This window comes from Capsicum annuum, chromosome 1, assembly GCF_002878395.1.
Source record: "Capsicum annuum cultivar UCD-10X-F1 chromosome 1, UCD10Xv1.1, whole genome shotgun sequence".
NCBI classification, from domain to species: domain Eukaryota; kingdom Viridiplantae; phylum Streptophyta; class Magnoliopsida; order Solanales; family Solanaceae; genus Capsicum; species Capsicum annuum.
In genome coordinates, this window is record NC_061111.1 from 125,403,985 (window position 1) to 125,427,635 (window position 23,651).

Sequence of the window (23,651 nt, forward strand, 5' to 3'; positions counted from 1 at the left end):
AACTATGAGGTACATTCACTTTTTCCAAAAGCAATAATATAATTAAAGAGTACCTTGGATTTATAAGCAAGAAAATAATTCATGATCATATTCAAAGACGACGCATCACTTCTAACAAACAGATTACGTATCTATCGGATAGATTGTTAACTAATTAGACCGGTCCATAGTTTGTCTGACAAATACAAAAAGCATCTTAACAAAATTACAAATCATCAGCGTCAATCTTTCTTTTCCTTGTATAAGTCTTCACATTTTTTGTAGCCTCCATTACTTTCTTTTTCCAACCTCCGTTGTATAAGGAAAATTGTACTTCGAATCAATTTTTCTAGTTCGTTTCGCTCTTGTAGTACCTTCTTTCGCAAATTTAATAGAAGCATCTTTCTCAACTACCTAGTTTCCTTCCTTTTCATTCTCAACAGTTACCTCTTTTTCTAATGGATTTGTTTGTTCATCATCTACCATCAAATCAGATTTATTTTTGATTAAATGTTCTACTTGAACATGCAATTCATCCACTATATCAGTCAACTTGTCTACTTTAACATCCAAATCATCCATTCTATCATGCAGCTTCGTGTTTTGAACTTTCCTCTCATCAAACATTTCTTCACAGAATTTAACAAGCTGAGAAAGTTTGTTCAATACATTAGTATCTTCAGTAACTCCCATTGAAGATTGTCTTCTAAAATCTGTTTTATGCCTGGCATGATTCACAACAATCGAAAACTCAGGCCTTTCAAGCGAACACTTGATCAATTGTGTCATACCATCAACTGCTTTTGTCAATCGATCAATATTCTCATCCACTTCATTTTCCAAATTCTCCCAATTAACCAATTTTTTTTGACTCAACAGTAATAGGAATTAGAGTAGGATGCACCATAACCTATAAGAAAATAAATTGTTGAATAGAATTAAAATAATAAAAAATTTTAAAATGAAATATTGCACCACACCCAAAGAACTTAACTATTTACCTCTTTGTTTTATATTGTTAATATTACAGTTTGGTAATCAGGGGGTGTCTTCTTTACCATACTGTCGAATCAATCTTGGAAATAATGAACAGGGAGATTTTGTTAATGGTTGTCCAAAGCTTCTCCTAGTATAGGAATCGCTACAAAAGTCCACACTGGTATTGAAAATAAAAAGTTAAAATTTCCAGATTGATACATAATTCAATATTTATCTAGTTATAAATAATTTAAACATACCATAAAAGCCAGGGAAATCCTTGCAAGCCATAACATTTAGATTTAGATTTATTTTCCTTCTATTGTGTAGACTTTTTCTTCAAGTTAACATCTAAGAGGGACTCAATTGTCATCTCAAAAGAACGTTTACCCTAAGGATATGCATTAAAACAATCCCAATTTGTCATCATTTGCATCGTCTCAATATCAACAGTTCGCTTTGGATCATCAACACATAAAAAGAGTGAACAAACCACACCATAACGATCCTCAACTTTGTTTGAGTGTCCAATCTATTACCTTCCAGCTTTTTCTTCAAATCATTTCCAATTAGACTACTATCTTTATTCATCACTACACCTAAAAAATCTTTTTCCTTCTTTCCTCATATAAAGTCTTACCCGTGGGATATTTTTCATAATTCAGTCAGGTAATCATAGTGAACTCTTTCATACCAAATCGAATTGGCTTACTACCATCAATTATGAACCATGTCTCTTATCAATTATGAACCATATCTCTTTTTTCTTTGAGCTGCAACACGATGTTGTAGAAGATAGTGTACGATCTGACCACAAATTTTTTTATGCCAATTGTCCAACTCCACTCTTAACAAGCAACCAAAACAACTATCCATAAACTGATTGTACACTTTTGTCTTCACCAAGTGCTTCTGTATATTTTCAACAACATCCCACCTTGATAAAATGAACACAAGTGCATCAAAGTGGTCCACGTCATCTATTTCCTTACGCAAATAATATTGAAAAAAATCTATCGAAGTTTCACGTTTAGGTATCACTAATGTATCATTCTCCTCAACAGACTCATTTCTGTCGCTGGATGCCTCCGAAGATTGATCCCCTTCACCAGATATATCATATTCTTAAAGATTATGTAAACAAAGTTCATATCAAATTAACAAAAAAAGAAAACTCAAAATTATTATCTATGATTCTTTTTAAGTTGTGAGATTACTCTTCAATGTCACAACTGTCATCTCTTTCAATATTTAACTTGCAAAATTTAAAAATAAATGAGGTTAACTTGATTTTCCTCGAGCTCGTAATCAATATTTTTAGCATTGACTTTTCTCATGAGTTCTTCACAAAGAAAAAAAATCTATTAGAAAAAAGTACAATAATGAGTTAATACAAGAACAAATTTTACTTTAAAAAAAAATATTTAAGAAATAATGTGTTTTTAATAAGAAAAGAGGAGAAAACGGACAGAAGGAATCCTTGGATATCTGATGAGGAAAAAAACATATCTTACAATAGATCCGACAAGAATTTGAGTTTAGTTAGAAGAGAAGAGAAGACAAGAGAAAGTTAGGGTTTTATCTTTTAAATTTTAAATTTATCTATAAATAGGTCCATACTTTTTAATATATTATTATGATCCGTTTTTCAATTAATTGTTTTTTTAATTTTTAAATGATAAATAGACAAAGGGTCATTTCTCAAATTGAGAACTCAAAGAAGCTTATCAGCCTCCCCTCCCCTCGCCTCCCCTCCCCTTTCCATCACGAGTTGAGTCGACAACAAAAGATAGTATCTATAATTTCAAAGGGGAATGAAAGAGTATGAGAGGGTTTTATTCTGTAGCTTCAAGGGCTTCTTCACCTGCTTTCACCAATCTCTCTAAACAAAATCAAGATTTCTTCACTCCAAAACCCTCAACAAATAGCAGCACTCAACAAAGTTCACTCGGCAAGCCTTCATTGAATTTGGATTCCAACACTTCCATAGCTGCTAAAAATCGGAACTTTCGAACAAGTGTTATTGATCATCAGTATTTTACCCAGATTCTTGCCAGAAAAGACTGGTATTTATTGCTAAACCATGAGTATAAAAGCAAGAGGGTTACTTTGAATCAGCAAGCAGTTGTAAGTATTTTGCAAAATCAAGAAAACCCATTGCACCCTTTTAGATTTTACATCTGGGTTTTGAATCTCTGTCCTTCTTTTGCGAAGAATCAATCAGTTAAGGTGGTTTTAGGTAATGTACTTTATAGGAAAGGTCCCCTTTTGTTGTCAGCTGAGCTTGTTCAAGATATCAGAAACTCTGGAAATGTAATTACTGTGGACTTGCTTTGTGTTCTGATTGGTAGTTGGGGGAGATTAGGATTGGGGAAGTATTGTGCTAATATTTTGGAGCAGGTTTCTTATTTGGGGCTCGCTCCTAGTACTAGGTTGTATAATGCGGTAATCGATGCATTGATCAAGTGCAATTCACTTGACTTAGCCTATTTAAAGTTTCAGCAAATGCAGGTTGATAACTGTAATCCAGATAAGTTTACATATAATATTCTCATTCATGGAGTTTGTAAAGCTGGGGTTGTGGAGGAGGCGCTTCGTCTGGTGAAACAGATGGAAGGAGTGGGATACTCTCCCAATGTGTTTACTTACACAATTTTGGTTGATGGGTTTTGTAATGCTAAAAGGTTGGACGAGGCATTTGAATTATTCGGGGTAATGAAGATCAGGGGTATTGTTCCAAATGAAGCTACTGTAAGATCATTGGTTAATGGGGTATTTCGTTGTATCCCACCATATAAGGGCTTTGAGTTGTTAACCAGATGGTTAGAGAAAGAACCTACCTTACCTAATGTAGCATGTTCATCCATGTTACATTGCATTAGTACTAATTATTTTGCAAGAGAAGCAGCTCAACTTTTAAGAATATCAATTGATAGAGGTTACATCCTGGATAACTCAACTCTTAACATTGTACTTACTTGTTTAATCAAAGGATTAGAGCTTGATGATACTTGTCAGATGTTAGACTTCATCACTGTTCGAGGAGTGAAGGTTAGTGTTGATATTTATCTTGCACTTGCTGATGCCCTTTATAAAGCAGGGAGAGTAGAACAGGGGAACAAATATTTGGACCAGATGTTTAAGGATGGTCTTGTATCCAACACATTCTTCTATAACCGGGTCATTGATTGCTTTTGCAAGGTCAAAATGATGGACAAGGCATCAGATGCTTTCAAAGATATGCTTCAGAGAGGAGTCAATCCTAATGTTGTAACTTTTAACACTCTTATTAGTGGATATTCCAAGGTAGGGGAGGTTAAAATGGTACATGAGATACTAAGCATACTACTGGAACATGGTTTTCGACCAGACATTTTCACGTTTAGTTCAATGATTGATGGCCTTTGTAGAGCAAACCGCATTGACGATGCTTTAGACTGTCTCACGGAGATGGTAGAATGGGGAGTTACTCCAAATGCTGTTACATACAATATCTTAATTCGTGCACTTTGTGTCCTTGGGGATGTTGGTAGATCACTGAAATTATTAAGAAACATGCAAGGTGATGGAATAAAGGCAGATGTTTTCTGCTTCAATGCGTTAGTTCAAAGTTTTTGTAGGTTGAATAAGATTGACGAGGCACAAAGGCTTCTGGAAAGCATGTTGACGCTGGATTTGTGCCCTGATAATCATACTTATGGTGCTTTTATCAGGGCCTTATGTAACTCAGGGAGATTTGATGAAGCTAAGAACTTGTTTTTTTCAATGGAAGCAAATGGATGCATCCCCGATATTTTGACATTTAAACTATATCTTGATTTAATTATTCAATCAGGTCGTATTGAAGAAGCTCAGGATGTGTTAAGGGAGTGCGGGAAAAGGGGAATGCTATTGGAACACATTATTTCTTCATAGTATCTTTGGTTTAAGAGTGATTATGTCTTAAAGCTCACAAGCTACGCTGCTTGTTGGGCAATCATGGACGGAACCTTGCTTTTGACCCATCAGGCTGGCCTAATATACTATAGGTATGACTATTTTCTTGATAAGTTACTATAGTTATGCTGTTATGATCTCTTCTCTTTGATGTTCTACTTGTTTTCATCTTCTTTTGTGGCTGTATGCATTTTTATTTTGCTTATAAATGTCTGGTTTGTTTTGATCTCTTAAGTTGCTATTTAGTTTTATGATTTCCCGGTTGATGCATGCCAAAGAAAAACCTATAGCTAATAAAAGTTTCCTTTTTCCCATCCTTGCTACACTGATCACTGTATTTGCAATTGTAAATCCCAAATGGTAAAAGATTCTACGTAGGCAAGGACAAAGATGCGTATTGGACTGGCAGAGGAAAAAGTGGGGATTTGGTTCTAATAACTACCAGGCTAATGTGGTGGAAAGTTGGAACGGACTAGTTTAAAAAGTAAAGGTGCTGCTCCATGGACTAGTGATTATTCAGGTGGCGCGTATCGTGCTTATCATTTGTTCATAATTGTTACTATTTAATTGACTAAGTAGGTGTTTGGCCATGGAAATTTTTTCACTTTTTTCGGAAAATTATTTCACTTTAGTGAAAAAAGTGAAAATAGTGGTGTTTGGCCATAAATTTTTTTTACTTTAGTGAAAATTGTTTTTGGAAAAGTGAAAACAAGAACAACTCCAATTTATATTCATGGCCAAACACAATACCAGCTCCAACTCCAACTCCGGAAAATTATTATTTTCGTGGCCAAACGGGGATAAAATACTAGACTTTTTCAATAGATTATATCTGTGTATTCTATTAGGACATATGCTTTTCTTGTTTCCACATTATAAATTAGCTGTGATCTATTACTAGTAACCGACAGTTCTTAATGTTATGTTGATCTACGCATCTAAGTCTTTGATATATACATCCAGGTTGGGCTGTGTGCACAGTTTGGTTCAACCCAAAAGTTCGAACCGATTTATTATTTTGGATCATTTTATTCAGTTTATGGTTTAATGGATCGGTTTACAAATTCAATAATCAATTATAATTGTTCGTGGTTTAGCTACAGTTTGGTATATTTAACAACGTATATCTAATTTCCTCCTTTCTATTACAAACATTTAGGTTTTTCTTTGATGTTTCCTAAACACAACCTTCTTTCACTCTCTCTAACTCAATCCTAAGTCGGTGTCTCTCTCAATCTCAACTTCTCAAGAGTCAAGACCACAGCTGTCCCTCCTATCTCACTCAAAACTAGGGACTCTTTGTCTCCTAAACTCTCAGTATTCAAGGATCAAGCTCCATCTCTGATTTCATCTCTGTCTTTCAAGGTAAGAAATTACTCTTTTCATCTGTTTTAGAATCAAGCTCTTAGTTTTCAAACTCCATTTTGATTCAAATGAAGTCTTCTAGGATCAAGATGGACCATCTCTGATTTCATTTTTGTAGAAGTGCACGGAAGTGGAGCTTCAAATGAATCACTCACACCAGCCGTGCTCCTATTGGATCTGTTTCTAAAAAAAAAATCATGAAAGACAGATCTAGCACTCGGAAACACTTCGAAAAGAACATGAAATCAAAGAAGCGAAATATAAGTATTGTGATCAAGTATATGATGCTCACTCAAAAGGTTGTGATGCTAGTAATTTGCTTGTACATATGGAAAAGTGTAAGAACTTTTCCCGTCATCTCGATCTAACTCAAACACAGATTTGTTTGAATCTAAAAAAGGTGAGGGCCTGCCTGGGAAATTTGATCAAATAAGTGTGTAGAAGGCTTTAACTTGTATGATTATTGTGAATGAATAGCCTTTTAGTTTGGTTGAAAATGAGGGTTTTAGAGATCTTGTTAGGGTTGTTCAACCTATACTTCTTGTTCCTTCTTGTATTATTGTGGCTTGGGATTGTCTTAATCCTTATGGTAAAGAGTTACAAGCTCTAAAAGAAATTTTAAGACAGAGAATTGTTTTACCACCATCTCATGGACTTTAATTCATAGAAATAATTATCTGTGTTGTTGGTCATTTTATAGACAAAGATTGGAAGTTGCATAAAAGAATATTAAACTTGTGTTTAATTGCTAGTCACAAAGGTCAAGATTTAGCTAATCCTTTTTCAAAGCATTTGCTTGAATGAGGATTGGATAAGATTTTCATTGTGACAGTTGATAATGCAAATTTTAATGATGTCATAGTTAGAAAACTGTCAACATAATCAACTAAATACCAATATGATGGGAGGTAAACACCAAAATGTGAGTGTGTTCGACAAGATTTTAGGTACATTAGGTAATCTCCCATAAGATGGAAGAGGTTTAGGGATTGCTGAGATTTTGACAAGATAACATCTAAGAATTTTTTGTGCCTAGATGTTCCTAATAGGTGGAATTCCGCATTATGGATATTGAATGTTGTAGTGGTTTATAAGGAAGTTTTTTTAAAATATGTGGTGGTGATTATGCATCGGTGAACTATATTACTAATCATATTTGTGAGGATGGAGAAGCTGCAAGTGCACTCTTAAGTAGTGATTGGGCAAGTGTTCGACACATTGTGAAATTTCTTGAAATCTTTTATCAACTCACCTTGAAGGTATAGGGTTACTTTTATGTTATTTCTGATATGCCCCTCTTGAGAATTATGAAGTTTCTTTTTCTTTGAAAGAGCTAATATAGAAAATGAAGATATCCTTGTGCGAGCAATGGCAAATAATCTTTGTAAAAAAATTGGGGGTGGGTCAGGGAAAGGGAAAATGGGGATGTGATTATAATGTGGGGAATTGAACCTCCACCAACAAGGTGGGAGTTTAGGTAGCCAACCTACCGAACTACCATAAAAAAGAGCATTGGAAAATAATGTGAAAGAGAAAATTGACAAGTATTCGGGTGGATCCAACATACATGAAATAAAAACTCATTTTGTTCATCTTTTGAGGATCACCCGAACTACTATGTTAGGAAAACACAAGGATGAAAATACAAGGGGAAGTCAAGACATACATGGAATCGTTGTTCAATAAGTATGCAAAGAATAATGTTAATTCATATCCATCTTCTTAATTTTCATCTACTTCATCAAAGACATCCCGCGACAATATATGTTTATCAAGTCCCAATAGTTTGGGAAGAAAAAGAATCATAAAATTCATGCAAGATTTAAATAGGCATAAGAATGATGGAGGTATTGATTCTAAAATAGAGTTGGATGAGTATTTGGTTGAAAGATGTTGAGGAAGATAGAGATGGTTTTGGTATTTTAAGTTGGTGGAAGGTGAATTTACTTAGATTTCCTAGCCTTGAGATGACTCATGATGTGTTAGTCATTCCCATTTCTAGTGTAAAACATCTGAATCTGCTTTTAGTACCAGAGGACGTATAATTGATCTATTTTGGAGTTCATTGACTCCTAGAGTGGTGCAAGCACTTGTGTGTGTTCAAGATTGGCTTCGTAATGAATCAACTCCGGTTACGAAGAAGTAATTTCACAAATTTCAAGAATGTGCACATTAGATATAACGTAAAGTGAATCCTATATCTTTAAGGGAGCTGATAAAAATTTCAAGAAACTTGACAATGAGTCTGACACTTTCCCATCCCCACTTAAGAGTGCTCCCTTTTCCATTCTCACAAAGTTGATCAATTATATAGTTCACCAATCCATAATCAATATTACAGTATTTTGAAAAAGTTCCTTATAAACCATAGCAACATTCAACATCTAATATGTGGAATTCCACCTAGTAGGAACATTTAGGCACAAAAATATCTTACTTTTTATCTTGTCAAGATCACAACAATACTTGTTGAACTATTTCCATCTTGCAGGGTAAGGTTGTGTACAGTAAACCTTGGTGGTTCAACTCTTTCTCTGACCCTGCCTATAGCGAGAGTTTTAGTACACCGAGTTGTCCTAGGAGATTGTCTAATGTACCTAATAGCTTGTCTAACACGTTCCACCGACTCACTCCCTTCTTTTGAGCCATCTTGAATAACTAGATTGATCATGTTGTTTACCTTCCATCATATTGGTATTCCACTTAGTACATTGTTTTGACAACCCTTTGATCATGACATCATTAGAACTTGCATTATCAACTGTCACAATAAAAATCTTATCTAATTTTCATTCAAGCAAACATATAAAGATATCACTAGCTAAATCTTGACCTTTGTGAATGGACAAAAGTTTAATATTCTTTTATGCAATTTCTCATTTTTGTTAATAAAATGACCAATTACGCAACTAATTCTTTGAATTGAAGTTCATGTGCCAGTAGTAATACAAATTCTCCATCTTGTTTCCCTAAGATTTTTTTTTTTCAAAGTTTGTTTCTCTTCATTGTAAAGCTCAAGATAGTCCCTAGTCGCAGTAATACAATAAGGATTATGAAACATAGGCTGTACAACCCTAACAAAATCTTTACCCTCCCTTTCAACTAAACTAAGTGGTTGCTCATTCATAATAATCATACCAGCTTAAGCCCTCCTACACATATTTATTTTGATCAAATTTCCAATAATGGACAAATGAAACCTCACCTTTTCTTTAGGTTCAAAGCCAATTTGTGTTTGAGTTAGGTCAAAGATGATGGGAAAGTTCTTGCACGTTTCCATATGTGCAAGCAAATTACAAGTACCACAACCTTTGGAGTGAACATCATATACTTGATCGCAACACTTACATTTTGTTCTTTTGATTCAATGCTCATCAATGAATCTTTTGAAGTGTTTCCAAGCCTTTGATCTGTCTTTCATGGTTTTTCTTTTTTGGAAGGAGATCCAGTAGTAATAAGGCTTATTTTTGTCGTGGTCATTTAAAGCACCACTGCTGCAACAACTTGAATTTGATTCCCCATCTCTTTGGACTGCGCATTTTCCACCGGTGAAAGCAAAGTAAAGAAAGATGAATGAGACCTAATGCAACATAATAGAAATAGTGAATTGTATGATACAATGAACTATGAAGATTGTTCATTGATCATATCAGGCCCAATGTGGTAGGGGTGTCAAATAGATGGGTTGGGCTGGAATTGGAGATAGTTAAATTGAAAATTGAGTTGAATCATGGCGAACCCAAATTTACTTTGGGCTCAAATGAGTTGAATTGGAAATTAGGTTGGGTCATGACCAATCCAAATTCACTTTAGGTTCAAATGGGTTGGGCTAAAGATTGGATTTGGACTTGACCTTCCCAATTTGATTCGCTTATTCCAACCTAATTTGACTCGCTTTCCCAAGACTATTAACATTGATATTTGCCTCTTGTAACTACAATTTGAAGTCCAATTTTTTTTTTTTTAAAAAGCAAGCTCTTGATTTTGAAAGGGAAAGTCGACAAATATTATATCAATGAAATAAAAGTCGAAATGGTCTATTGGACCCTTGTACTTGTCCGAGTTTGTAAGTGGACACCTCTACTTAACCCATCAAAACACAAGATAAACCCCTTTGACCATTGACTGAGCTTACGCGACATTAAAATAAGTGAGTTGGACTGTTGCGTGACTACACGCGTTCCGAGCAAGTGGAACGCCATATTTATATTCAAATAATATTAAAATTATAAAAAAATAATTATTTTTTAAATGAATATAAAATCACACCTCCTACAACCCCCCCCCCCCCCCCCCCCCCCACCCCCCCCACCCCAACCACTTTTTTCACCCTTTCTTCTCCATACATTCATCTTCTTCACCCCACCGACCCCCTTTCTCCCTTTTTCTGCAATAACAATGATTGAAAACAAAAACAAAATAAATTATTTTGTTTCCAATAATCCAGACACACTGTCTCTTTCTCTATTCCTTTTCTCCATCACTGCAAAGAAAAATTAAAACTCACTAAATTAAAGAAAAAGAAATTAGCATTTCGTTCTTCTTTCATCGGAGGAAGGCGTCAATGGAGGAGGTGATTGAGTTAGTAATTTAGAGGTTTAATGGAGGTTGTTCATGGTGTTGGTGGAGGAAGAAGTCTGGAGATGAGGAGGAGAGGGTGAGGGGCGGCATTAGTTCATCGGTTGGCAGTGGCTGGCGGTGTTGATGTGGAACGAGATGAAATTGGAAGGGGGTTTGTGTTTTTGGTATTGTTGCTTAGGTCTAATATCACTTGTAATTCTAATAAAGGGCCAAGTTCATAAGGGATTGGGCCAGATAAGTTGTTTTCGGAGAGCCTTAGCTCATAGAGCTTTTGGCATTTTTGAAGAAGTGAAGGAATAGAACTATTGTGACTGAGAGAAAGCTTGAGTAATTTTGGAGAATTTCCAAGTTCTACTGGAATTGTTCCTGTGAAATTGTTGAACGAAAGATCGAGCTCTAAGACTTTCTATACCTCCTAACTATGTGGGAATTGCCAGATCTCTGATCAAATTATTGTTGTTGTTCTAATTGTGGAAGAGTAAAGAAAAGGAAAATGGTGTGAGGGAGTTGGAGATAGTGGTTGTGGGTTTGGGAAGGTGGAGGGTGAGAATAATGAATTTATTTTAAAGATTATTTTTTAAATTTATTATTTTGATTTTTATTTTATAATGTTGATTAATAATTTTAAAAAATAATTAATGAAGATTTTTATGACATGGCATTAATTTATGTGACGTGGATATGACGTGTAATTTATTTAGGGAGAGTGTGCTAGACACATGGTAGGAGGGGTTTAGAATCACGTGTTTTTGTAATGTAACTAACTCAATTGGAATTGTGAATTCAAATTTATAATGGAACGGAGTTTTATTGATAACAACCAATGATTACAATCAACGAATAAGGAAACACTAAGCTATACTTTACTATACTTCCACCATGGATACATGTAGTAAAGCTTAGAATGAAGTAATGAAGGAGAAGATATAGTAGAAGAGAAAGAAGAGGGTTCTAGAAGATTAGAAAAGGAGAATTTTGATCAAATTCATAATTGCCGATCCTAATCTCTGTCAAGGCTATTTATAGAATTGGTTGAGTTGGTGCTGAGCTGGTTGCCTTAATAATTGGGTCAATCTCCACCGTTGTTTTATTATTATCTCCACCGTTCCTTGTAAAATATCTGCGGACCCCATTTATTTTTTTTTACGATTATTCAATAGGCGCATGCAGACATAACAACTTTGGGTCATTACAATCCTTTCCGCTTGAAATTGACCTTGTCCTCAAGGTCAAGGATGATGCATTCGACCGTGATAATGGTCGGTTCTTTAGTCTGCAACAGGGAGAACTGAACACCCATAAAATTGCCAGTGCCAATTACAGTCATTCAAATGGCTGAGCTCTTCAATTGGAGCATTTTCAAGCTGATGATCTGAGTAGGTTGGAAAAATTCGTTCTTTCTTGGCTGAATTTGTAGCATTTCTGGAAATTAACACAATTATTGTCCTGCCAACAGTTTCAACATCAAGATCTAATAGGGTGACATCAACCACTAGCAATTCTTGAACATTTTCATCTCCATTACCAATCAGGATTACGTCTAGAACTGTTGTACCACAAGCCATATTATCATCCAGATTTATACTCGCTTAGAGCTTCTTCTCATCGAAGTAATCTTTCAAGAGATGCTGAATTATTAGGATTCTAGTTGATCTGCTAACGAGAACCACTTCCTGTATTTGAAAATTATCTACCTTGGCCTCATTTAGACACTTCCCCACAGGTTCCATACTCTTAAACAACATGCCCATCCATAGCTACTCAAATCGAGCTCGAGTAATAATAGCATAAAATTTTATTCCCTTAAACAAGGAATCCACTTCAGTAGTGGTTTGAGCAGTAGAGCATAAAGTTCTCTTAGCCCTATCACAAGCAATTCTTGATCTTCCCAAAGCTCTAGCATTCCCAATCAAATCCCTTTTGTGCTCTCTCCAAAATTCAACATTGATTTTTGGGACAACACTAGTATTCATGCCTACAACGTTTGCTTTCTTGCCTCCAGTATCAGCTTTACCACCATAAGAATGCTTCTCAATAGTCATTATGAGCTGTGGAAAGGTGTTAGTGACCTGCTTGAGTAGCACCAAAATGCATTTTCTGACTCCCTCGCATATTGCAGCAATATTTGATCCAGTCAGTCTCTTTAACTGACACGAAATCTCAAATTCCCTCATCGTGACACAACTTAGTGACTGGGTTTAAGCACCAGCATATAACAACATAACTCCAAACTTAATAAGGTACTTTATAGCTGAAACTAGATATGTCAAAAACAGTACCTCTGGCATGATATTTTAGGAGGGTTCCACCAGGATCAAACGACAATGGTAAGAAATTATGCATTATAAGAACTCTCCTTGTCTTTGGAACACTCTGTTGCATCAGTCCAACAATCTGGTTATACAACACACCCTTGTGATCCACGTTTACAATTAGCATTGCCTTAAAGCTTTGGGATATGCATAGGACAACATACACAGTAACCCTTGAGACCATGGAATTATGCAACAAAATTAGAGTAGGAACACACATTACAGAAGTTCCACAACCTTCAATAATAATAGTTTCCTGCCCGACAACTACACCAGCTAATAAGAATCTACCAGTGAAGCTACCCACATCACCAATGTTTGCTGTATTCACGGGGAGCAATGCAATTGTCGAATTTTCAGGGACAAGCTGAATTTCCTTCTTGAACTCCCCACCCACACAAAAGATTTTTCCATTTAGAGTTCCTTTATCATGAAATCCATAACAATGTAAAACAACTACATCTTCTACTATGAACTTGTTAGAACCACCTCCAGGACCAAAACATAATGATATTGCAACAATTAATTGAAGAATTACAGTTCCCATTCTTCTGAAAATTGCAATCTCCAGCATGCGACTACCTGTTATTTCAATTTTCATAGTAGACAGGATAACCTTCATTTCTGCCATTTTTTGATTTTGTAAAGGTGTCAGGAACCTGGACGATGCCTCCACATCTATATTTCGCTCTTGCTTTGTATTTTCTGATTGCTCTGGTGTGGCTTCAATAGAAACAATTTTGGTGGTATTCTCCCATGCCTCAACTATGATACCAGCAGTCTATTCACTGCACTTTTCCGTGAGACATACACCCTAACTAGGTTTATCCTTTTGTTCAGAAGCTTCAACACCTTCAGTTTGAATTATTGCTGATTCATTCTCGTCCTAATCCTCTGATTTCATAGCAACTGACTTTACCCGATCAAGGCAAGCCCAGAAAACCTGCCCAGTATCAACCCAATAACAAATGTATAAACCCAAAGCATGTGTAAGACCAAAAGTTGTATGAGGACCACAAACTTCTACAAAAATATCCCTCTCTAGCTTCATATCGGATAGCTTGTCACCAAGCTCCATGTTAAGCTTATGTCCCGTGTTTTTAAATCTAAGTACCTCAATAGAAATCAACCAAGGTGCAGACTCAAGGTGGGTCGTGACACTATAAGCACTGGACAAATCATTGCAACCCATCAATTTCAGTATTGTATCCTCAACAACAAGAACATAAAGTCGTGAATTCAGATGTGAGTTCACGATCTCGGTCTCTGTGGTGGTCGTATTGGGGATGGAGTGGACTTCAACTAGAACTTCAGATTCGATCCATTGAGGACATTCGTCAAACATCTGGTTCGCATTATATTTTGAATCAACTTTACTGCTATTTTTAATCCTCAACAGTTCAGCCATTTCATGGTCATCTGAAACCACCTCAGCTTGGTTGTCCTCTTCATTCATTTTCCCCAAACAGTCATCAAGACAAAAGCAGCATTGGCAGTCAGCACTGGCTACACCCCCGTAGACACAACAGTTGCATTGGCTGTCGCCACTACATATGCAATCGTCACACTACCTCTGCAATTGTTTAACATTCACAACTATTCCTGACGTTCCATCCATAGGTGTCATTCTATTTGCATTGTTTCGTTCAACCAAAGTCAATTCCGCAAACATTATCTTCGAATTACTACCCACAGTCGAGACAGGTACCTGACTCTGATACCACTTGTAATGTAACTAAATTGGAATTGTGAATTTGAATTTATAATGGAACAAAGTTTTATTGATAACAACCAACGATTACAATCGACGAATAAGGAAACACTAAGCTATACTTCACTGTGAATCTGCAACTTCCACCATGGATACATGTAGTAAAGCTTAGAATGAAGTAATGAAGGAGAAGATAGAGTAGAAGAGAAAGAAGAAGGTTCTAGAAGATTAGACAAGGAGAATTTTGATCAAATTCATAATTGCTGATCCTAATCTCTGTCAAGGCTATTTATAGAATTGGTTGAGTTGGTGCTGAGCTGGTTGCCTTAATAATTGGGTCAATCTCCACCGTTGTTTTATTATTATCTCCACCGTTCCTTGTAAAATATTTGCTGACTCCATTTCTCTTTTTCACGATTATTCAATTGGCGCATGCAGACATAACTTTGGGTCATTACAATTTTGATGGGTTAAGGGGTTTAGATGAGAAAGAGGTAAGTATAATTGTCCACTTTACAAACTCGGACAAGTACAAGGGTCCAATAGACTATTTCGCAATAATACTATAGGTGTGTTCATATGGAGGAAAAATATTTTTCAAGAAAATACTATCCATGAAAAAGGTTTGTGAAATTTTTTTAAAAATATTACTGTTATTTTTCATACTATTTCATATATATATCTGTTATAAGTATAATATGCTACTTCCAGCTATTAATATTAACCTGGCACTCATCCTACGATATACTACTAATTGAAGTACTACCAAGATGATGACTTCACATAACATAACTCTCAAATTTAGACACAGAAATTTATTAAATAACTCATGGATTCAAATTGTGCATATTTACATATGAAAGTCGAACTACTATTATTATATATTGCAATGTAATCATATATTCCTTTCTGGTTCGTCATAAATAATTCTCATATACAGATAATTAATAGTAGTAATATTATCAGTGGTCCAAGAATTCAAGAATCAGGTGTTGGGGGTAGGGATGGAGGTTAGGAGGGTGGGGATTGAGGGGTGTGTGTTTGGGGTGAGAAAAATTATTTAATTGTTTTTTTAAAGAATAAAAAAAATTAAATAATTTTTTTGGGAATGCGGAGTGCGGGTGTAGTGGGGGGTAGGAGAGTGGGATGGCGGAGGATGGGGGTAAGAAAAGAATTTTTGAAAGAATTTTTTAAGAAAGTTTAGTTGTCACTTGTTTTCTCCTCTTTCATTATTAAGGAAATCATTTTCCTTATTAAATGGGTTGAAGTGGAGATTGTATTGAGCTCAGTTGAAGATCTTTCTAAACTGGGTGGAGACTTAATAGGTTGAGACTGAACCCAATTGTAAATTATCTTGAACCCAGCCCATAAATATTGGGCTGAGTTTGGCGGGTTCACTTAATTTGGGCTCATTTTGACACCCGTACAATGTAGCATAAAAATGAAACAAACGAATCTGGGTTGTTAACACTCAATCAGAACTGCTAAAGAAGGTTACAATTGCTGAACTACTTAAGAGTGCGGTGGACAGTAATCATGTGACTTATCTTTTACATTTTACAATACCCTTACAGTTTTGGGATGGAATGAGGTAGAAGTTTCACAGAACACATTGGTGTGTTTGAAAAGTAAATATAGAAGGGCACATCCAGAAGATGTTTCTCAGTGAGGTCATATTGTAGCGGCCGAAGTTACAACAGTAGCATTGAACCCTCAAATATGTTTGAAGATCTCAAAATAATCATCCAGTTCAGGGGAGAATTTTGCATTTGTCCATCGAGAATTAAGTTGACCTTTCCCTTATTTCAACCGGAGTATCTAACAGAGACATTACTGTTAATATCTAACAAAAAAAATTAGACATTTCATGCACTAGGAGAGTGGTTTGTCATGCTTGTCACTTACATATCCTACTTTACTTAATGGGCATGGGTCAATTCTGATGTGGTCCCCACCATGGAAGCCCAAGGCACCTAAGAAAGTTGCCTCTTCACATGGAGTGCATCATCAGGTTCCATCTTGATAGCCAACAACTTAAGGAGGACGCCTAGAGTTGCAGTGAGTTGGTAATGTATGTTAACAAAGATGGAGAGGATGCTGATCACCTCATTCAACATTGTACTTTTTTTCCATTTTGATATATCAAAAAATTTCCTCAACTAAATATGTCGACGTTTTGAAAAGAAAGTACAATTGAATGGTACAATTGAATGGGTGACTGAACCACACGATTAGCGAACAAGCAATCCAATCAAATATAGATACAATTATTTTTCCCTTACATGCCAAAAAGCTATATGAAAAAAAATGATTTATATATTCCACGGTATTGTTTTCTCTTCTCAAAATGTTAGGAAGCGCCTTTGGAACTACTATCAGTAGTTCACTCAATTACTTTTCGTGAATGTTTAAAAAAAAATTGCATGATTTTTTGAATATGGCTATTCTACAAGTATGAAGTTGTAGAATCAGATTCCTTTGATCCACGTGTTCCTAGCCGAGCTTAAATGGATGAATGAAGAAGAGCATCGGGGTATACTTCAGCTCTCTGGATTTTGTATTGAATGATAGAATAGCTAGGACCTTTGGATTCTGTTAGAGCCTATGTTCAACCAACTGATGCTTTATCATTCAGTTGACTTCTTGCAATCAGTCCGTGTTTAATTTGTGCTGGAAAAAGCCGGAGTTTCTGTCAGTTTTACCTACTAATAGAATTCTTCTACATTGTATGCTGTAGTTTTGAATAAGAGTGCTATCTTTGATTTTTATAAAAAAAATTGGTAACTGTTTCTATTTCTTTAAATCAGTACATGGATTGTACTGAAAACTGTATTTACATAACAACAACAACAACATACCCAGTATATTCCCACCAGGTGGGGTCTGGGGAGGGTAAGTGTACGCAGTCCATACCACTATCTCAAAAGTGAGATAGAGAGGCTGTTTCCGATAGACCCCCGGCTCAAAATAAAGCAATCTAAGATAAGATAAGGAATATTAATAGAACAAGATACAATAGACATGAACAAATTCAATAAAACCAAAAAGCAAGATACTCCAACTACCACACCAAAGCATACAACAGCCTAAACTCCTACTAACCTTCTACCCTAATTCGCCCCCTGCACATCTTCCTATCCAGGGCCATGTCCTCGGTAAGCTGAAGTTGCTCCATGTCGTGTCTAATCACCTCCCTCCAATACTTCTTCGGTCTACCTCTACCACGCTTGAAACCGTCCCTAGCCAACCTCTCACACCTCCGTACTGGGGCATCCGTGCTTCTCCTCATCACATGCCCAAACCATCTCAGCCTCGCTTCCCTTAGAAAGGTACTGTCCTACTATAATGAGTCTAAGACATCAATGATACAGACAGTATCATTAGAGTATATCAGATAACACCAAAAACACGAAGTCAAAATACAATTCAGTTTGACTTGCTGCATATTAGTCTCTCTATTCTAAAAGACTCTTAAAATTACTCGCTTTCCATATAGTCCACCAAATAGTAGCAGGAATAATTTTCCAGTTGCTTCTGTTCGTTGCTTGTTGTCCTGCTTCTTCCCAGCTGCATGGGGCCTCTGAAATTCTACCAAACATGGAACAGGAGATGTTTTTGAGCCTGAGGAATAGACTCCAGAGTGACCAGTGTCTTTGCATTGGATGAACAAGTGATTGACTGGTTCTACAGCTTCCCCACAGAAAAGAACATCTAGAGCACTGTGGGGTCCCGCTCTTCATCAAATTCTCCTGTGTCTACAATATTTAGTGGGATACTCCTAGAATGGCTACGTAGACAATGGCTTATTGGAGGACAAGATGGTGGCCGCCCCCAAAAAGAATACGCTGCTATTTCTTATAAAATTTGGAAAGAATGGTTTAGTAGAAATGTTTGAAGGATTAAAAATCCATAGCGTACCGTCTTAATTTTTTTTTTTTTGAATAACAAGAAAAAAGTAACAGTATTTGATTTAAGTTCCTTTCGCATTTAATTGTATTTTTGGTATAACAAGGATACTCCAGTTTGCATAAATAATTTGCTTCGATTTGAGTTATAAATTACGGTCTGCATGTTATATAATGTTTGTATAGTAGCCAAGGGTGTTACCTAGCAATTAATGAAGCTGGAATGGACCATTGGAGATCATGGCTCAAATTCCAGCTTATACAGAAAAGCTAGGTGATGTCTTCCTATTTTTCCAAGTCTTAGTGGCCAGAGTTACCTAATTACCTGTATTGGTGGAAAGTAGCACGTAACAAGTGAATTAGTCTAGATGCATCCGCGCTGCTCCTAACACTACCATTATAAAAAACAATAATTGTATATAAGTATTTTCTTTGTCTTGTATCAATACCATATTTTTGAATATAAGAGGTAGGAGTTTGAAGAATTGGTAGAAGTGCATAAGGATGTTGGCTGTTCCTGTAGGACAATATTGTGCATATCAACCATTCGTGTACTTGGAGATTTTGTCGTGTTAATGAACTTGCAGAACTGATAGATACGTGATGCAGATATTTGAAGTGTGATTCCCTGCTGTAGTTCACGTTTGGATAACTCTTGCTGAACAACTTTATACCATAAGATTGAGGTGGTGTTGCCTAGCTATCACAATGTTAGGTACCTACATAAGATATGTTACACAGGCACTCCAAGTCTCATGGCTACATATGAACACCTTTTACTTTTAATAGACGTCTGCTATACCTCTTGAGTCTTTAGCTTCAAAGGAATTCCAATCTTTTAGCTGTTGAAAGTTGATAGAATTCTCCGCCACTGAGCTCTACTTTAGGTACGTACTTCCTTTTTTTATTTGTAAATATGGTTTTTCAGTACTTAGGAAGTACTGACTTAAATACAAATGTTACCAGTTTCAAAAATAATACTTCAGGTACTCATAGTACAAGTGTGTATTAATATTATTCTTGTCTTCTGGGACTCCTGTCAGAGAAGTGTTTGGGGTTAAAATTCACTTGTGCAATTGTGTGTCTGTGGCTCTGGTGTAGTAGTTGTATCTTTTTATATGAGGATTGACTGTGCGTTTCCAAGGAGCAGCAGTCTGTGATTGATCTGCCTGGAGAAACAACAAATTTATCTTCATCTCCTCTGAAGAAAGCTTGATATTTATATCTGTTTGGATTTATATTGTTTTAGCTGGTTTTCTTTTAATTTGCTTGTATTGGATGGCAAAAGTTTCAAATTATTAACTCCTCTGTGAAATATTGATGTTCTAAATCTACGTGGATTGAGATTGTGGTAATATTTGACATTTCAACTAAATTTTTCCTTAAAATGAGGATGAATACTTTTAACTTACAGTTATTTCCGTCTTTACTTGTGTTTCCACAGGAAGGGAATGAGCTGAGATTGGGAAAACATATGGTGATGCTTATATTAAACACCTCTCTTGATCTTAAGAAATCTGATTTTCCTTCCAAGGACCTGACTAAAGGGAAAAGAAGGAAGTTCCTGGCGTGTAACAATGACAAATCCGAAATGGAGTTTTCTACCCGTTGTAGATAATTCACTGTGAGTATGAAGATGGAGCTCCTTGTTTAGATCTCATACATTAAACCTGGGTATTAGTTTGTATAAAGGTTTTTCTCTGACTTCCTACATGGTGAAGAGACTTTTTCTTCTAGTTTATCTTTATTCTTGTCTAGGTGGAGTTCACAGTACTCGTGAGTCGTGACTGATTTCAGTGTGTGTTCATGCAGCTTCTGGCAGCTTCTGTGAAGTTTTTTCTCTACTAATTTCCTTTACCCATGTGAAGAGGGCAGGGCATAAGCTAACAAGCAGTATATGTTCCTACGTGTGGTTTAAGCCTCTCATCATGTAGGATATGGAGATATTTGAGCGCCTATGTCATTTGAGAACTTTTAGCTCAGCATGTATAATTTTTTTTCTTTTAAAAAAAGTATCGATGTAATGTTCTAAGTTGGCCTTTTGAGGCTAGGATGGTTATTCTTTTGGGATTTAAAGGGGACATGTACAATGACAAGTTCATCGCTACTCGGTACTTAGCCGAGCAGATTAGTAAAAGAAAGATTTCGAAGAAGTGATGCTGTCCCTTGTAACATTTCCAAAATGGAAGCTGGGATTGGTCCTTGACCATATTTCATTATTTCTCCAAAAGTCCTGGCTAAGCAATCATCAAGACACAATCCCCTGTATCAATGTATTTCTGTTAGTGCGTGTATGAGGAGCCGTTGCAAGTTCCTCTTGGAAGTTTGTTGAATTGTGAATTAATCTGTATTAGCAATTAGTCTGTTTGTTCTCTGACATATAATATTTCATTAATGCGAACACATCAACACGAATTCTTGATATGCTTATCTAAAGAATGATTTTAGGTCTTCATACTGACCCGTGTCCTTACCCACCAAAGCTACGACATCTTGTTTATTTCTTGAAGTTGGGTGTTCTGTTGCTTCTTCTCACCTAAGATTATAAGTTATTGTATTCCTCCATGTAACCCTCCGTCAAGGTTTTACCTTTGAGGAGCGTGTGACAGTTGAGATTCCTTTCACATCATTCAATTAAACATCTCAGATTCAAGCTATAGGAATGGAGAAACTTTCTGTAGGAAGGTTAGCCTATCGAAGTGAATATGATTTGTTGGGCAGGTGAGCTTCGGATGCGGAATGTTGAATAAAAAAGTAGAAAGGGTAACTTGTGGGGCAAGAATGGATCTTTTTAGGTTTGATTTTCCATGCAAAAAACCTCAAGCAAGTAAAGTCTGGTTTGTTGGCCAGTGCACTTCAATTTAATTAGTCACCTTTTTAAAACATCCAATATTTCAACTTTCCATCGAGCAGATCACCTATTGTTTTTACTTTTCCCCATGGAATTTATCTTTGTTTTACTTGATTCTTGCAGATTCTTCAGTTATAAGTTTCTTTACCATGCCATCCCATAACTTAAAAGCTTCAAATATATATATATCTGCAACCATTCTGCAGGTAGAACATTGCCCAATTTTTTGTTGTTCTTAACCTTGGAGAAATTATTCACTTGCTGGAGTCTATTACGTGTGCAATACAGCAAGAAGCACTACTCCTGGTTTTGAGGCATACTCTTGTTTTTATAAAATCAACTTAACTTGTTCTTTCTTCTATAGTATGTCTGCCATCATCTACTCAATTTTTGTGATGGAACTTTCCATTAACATGAAACATTCTCTTCAAGCTTTAGCCGTGATCTGTTTCTTATTTTTCCCTTCCACACAAGGTGACATATGGTTTCTACTTTTTCTTCTTGCTCCATTATATTGCTGATTTTTCCAAGTCATATGGCGTGTAGGACAGTTTATAGCGTACAGTTTGATTATGTGAACGTAAATTGTTGTTGATAGGTAAAGCAGATGATTATGAAACTCAAACCGCCGCTGCAGGAGTTCTTGAAAATGAATATTTGCCCAACTATGGAGGCACAAACGGAGAATATTCACCTCATGAATATGGTGGTGGCACAGTTGATGCTCAACCTGACTATCTTTTCTCCAAAGCTTTGCAATGTTTCACCGATAAGCATGTAACTCCTTCTTACCCATACATGATATACATGGATGTCCTCACCTAATCTTTGCCTATTTTTCACCTACATGATTTTCTGAAATGCAATAAGGATGAGTAACTTATTTCAAATGAAGATGCAGATATACCGGCGTTGTGAGGAGTCTTATAGATTGACCGAGACAGGGGAGCTCCATGTACCACCTGAATATACTGATCAATACTGCACAGGACCATGCTTGGAGGAGACTCACCATGTGTTAAATTGTCTTGAAAACATACTATCGCATTTCAGGTTTTACAATAAGGCCACCATTAGAGCGGTCGAAGAGACTATCAAGGAGGGATGTAGCGATGGCCCTAAAAGAGGTTAAACTTTCTCCACTTTACTACACAAAACTGTCCCGTAGGTTCTGCTGAAAAACATATTGGATATGATTTGTTTCCAAGGAGAGTATTTCTAAAGAAACAAACGTTTAATTTATATATGCTGATGGAAGTTAAACTTATTCTGAAATATGTCAACAGGTTATTTTAATGTTGCTGAGCACTTCCTAGCTTATGATAACATTGCTTTTCGTGCTTCAAAGTCCATGCTGCATGGATTTGTTCTGACGACTTTGACCCTTATTTTCTTCCTTTAAAGCAAATGTTCGCAAGTGAAGGTATCGATGGAAAATGAACTTCTGATTTACGTGGAGCACTTATAGTATAATAGTATCTGGTGCTGTTTAATTCAACAAGTGATAATGCTGATTGCTGAGCTGCTGCTGATGTACTAGTAAATAAAAGTCTTATCTGTTCATTAATATATGTTTGATCTGGAAAAGAATGTTGTGAGGAGTATAGATTTATTTCTTGGAAATTCTTTTTCCATGTGGGATGTTCTAGATAAGTATAAAAGTCATTTCTGAATTATAAGACAAGACTAATGTCTATGCTTCACCTGCTCTACATACCAAAAGGAAAAATTCCCTGCAGGAAAATTAACACTGAAGTGTGTTTGGTATTGATGTAAAATGTTTTCTGGATATGCTTCACCTGCTCTACATACCAAAAGGCAAAATTCCCTGCAGGAAAATTAATACTGAAGTGTGTTTGGTATGATGAAAAATGTTTCTGAAAGATATTTTCCTATTTTTCCTTGTTTGGTTGTAGTAAAATATTGGAAAAATATTTTTCAAGATAACTCATTTTTCTTTATTTGAGGGAAAATGACAAATGTGACTTATGCCCCACCCCCATCCCTCTTCCCCATCCCAACAACACTCATAT

The 23,651-nt window shown here is 36.0% G+C and overlaps 2 protein-coding genes across 11 annotated transcripts; both read left to right on the top strand.

The window, feature by feature from the left end:
- The first annotated feature begins 2,630 nt into the window (after positions 1 to 2,630).
- On the top strand, positions 2,631 to 21,189 carry LOC107878704 (putative pentatricopeptide repeat-containing protein At3g16890, mitochondrial). Of its 9 annotated transcripts, none has more exons than XM_016725808.2 (3): positions 2,631 to 4,985; positions 5,272 to 5,413; positions 20,212 to 21,189. In XM_016725808.2, the coding sequence occupies exon 1, from the start codon at positions 2,782 to 2,784 to the stop codon at positions 4,870 to 4,872; it is 2,091 nt and encodes a 696-aa protein (XP_016581294.1). In that variant the 5' UTR covers positions 2,631 to 2,781; the 3' UTR covers positions 4,873 to 4,985; positions 5,272 to 5,413; positions 20,212 to 21,189. The 9 variants fall into 9 exon arrangements, with proteins under 9 accessions (XP_016581294.1, XP_047263262.1, XP_047263242.1 ...); XM_047407306.1 differs by having other exon boundaries at positions 5,272 to 5,383; XM_047407286.1 differs by having other exon boundaries at positions 5,272 to 5,377.
- Positions 21,190 to 21,394: 205 nt separating this feature from the next.
- On the top strand, positions 21,395 to 23,321 carry LOC107878737. 2 transcript variants are annotated; one of them, XM_016725845.2, is made up of 4 exons: positions 21,395 to 22,092; positions 22,217 to 22,395; positions 22,514 to 22,745; positions 22,905 to 23,321. In XM_016725845.2, the coding sequence occupies exons 1-4, from the start codon at positions 21,984 to 21,986 to the stop codon at positions 23,018 to 23,020; spliced, it is 636 nt and encodes a 211-aa protein (XP_016581331.1). In that variant the 5' UTR covers positions 21,395 to 21,983; the 3' UTR covers positions 23,021 to 23,321. The 2 variants fall into 2 exon arrangements, with proteins under 2 accessions (XP_016581331.1, XP_016581340.1); XM_016725854.2 differs by having other exon boundaries at positions 21,408 to 22,092; positions 22,520 to 22,745.
- The last annotated feature ends 330 nt before the right edge of the window (positions 23,322 to 23,651 follow it).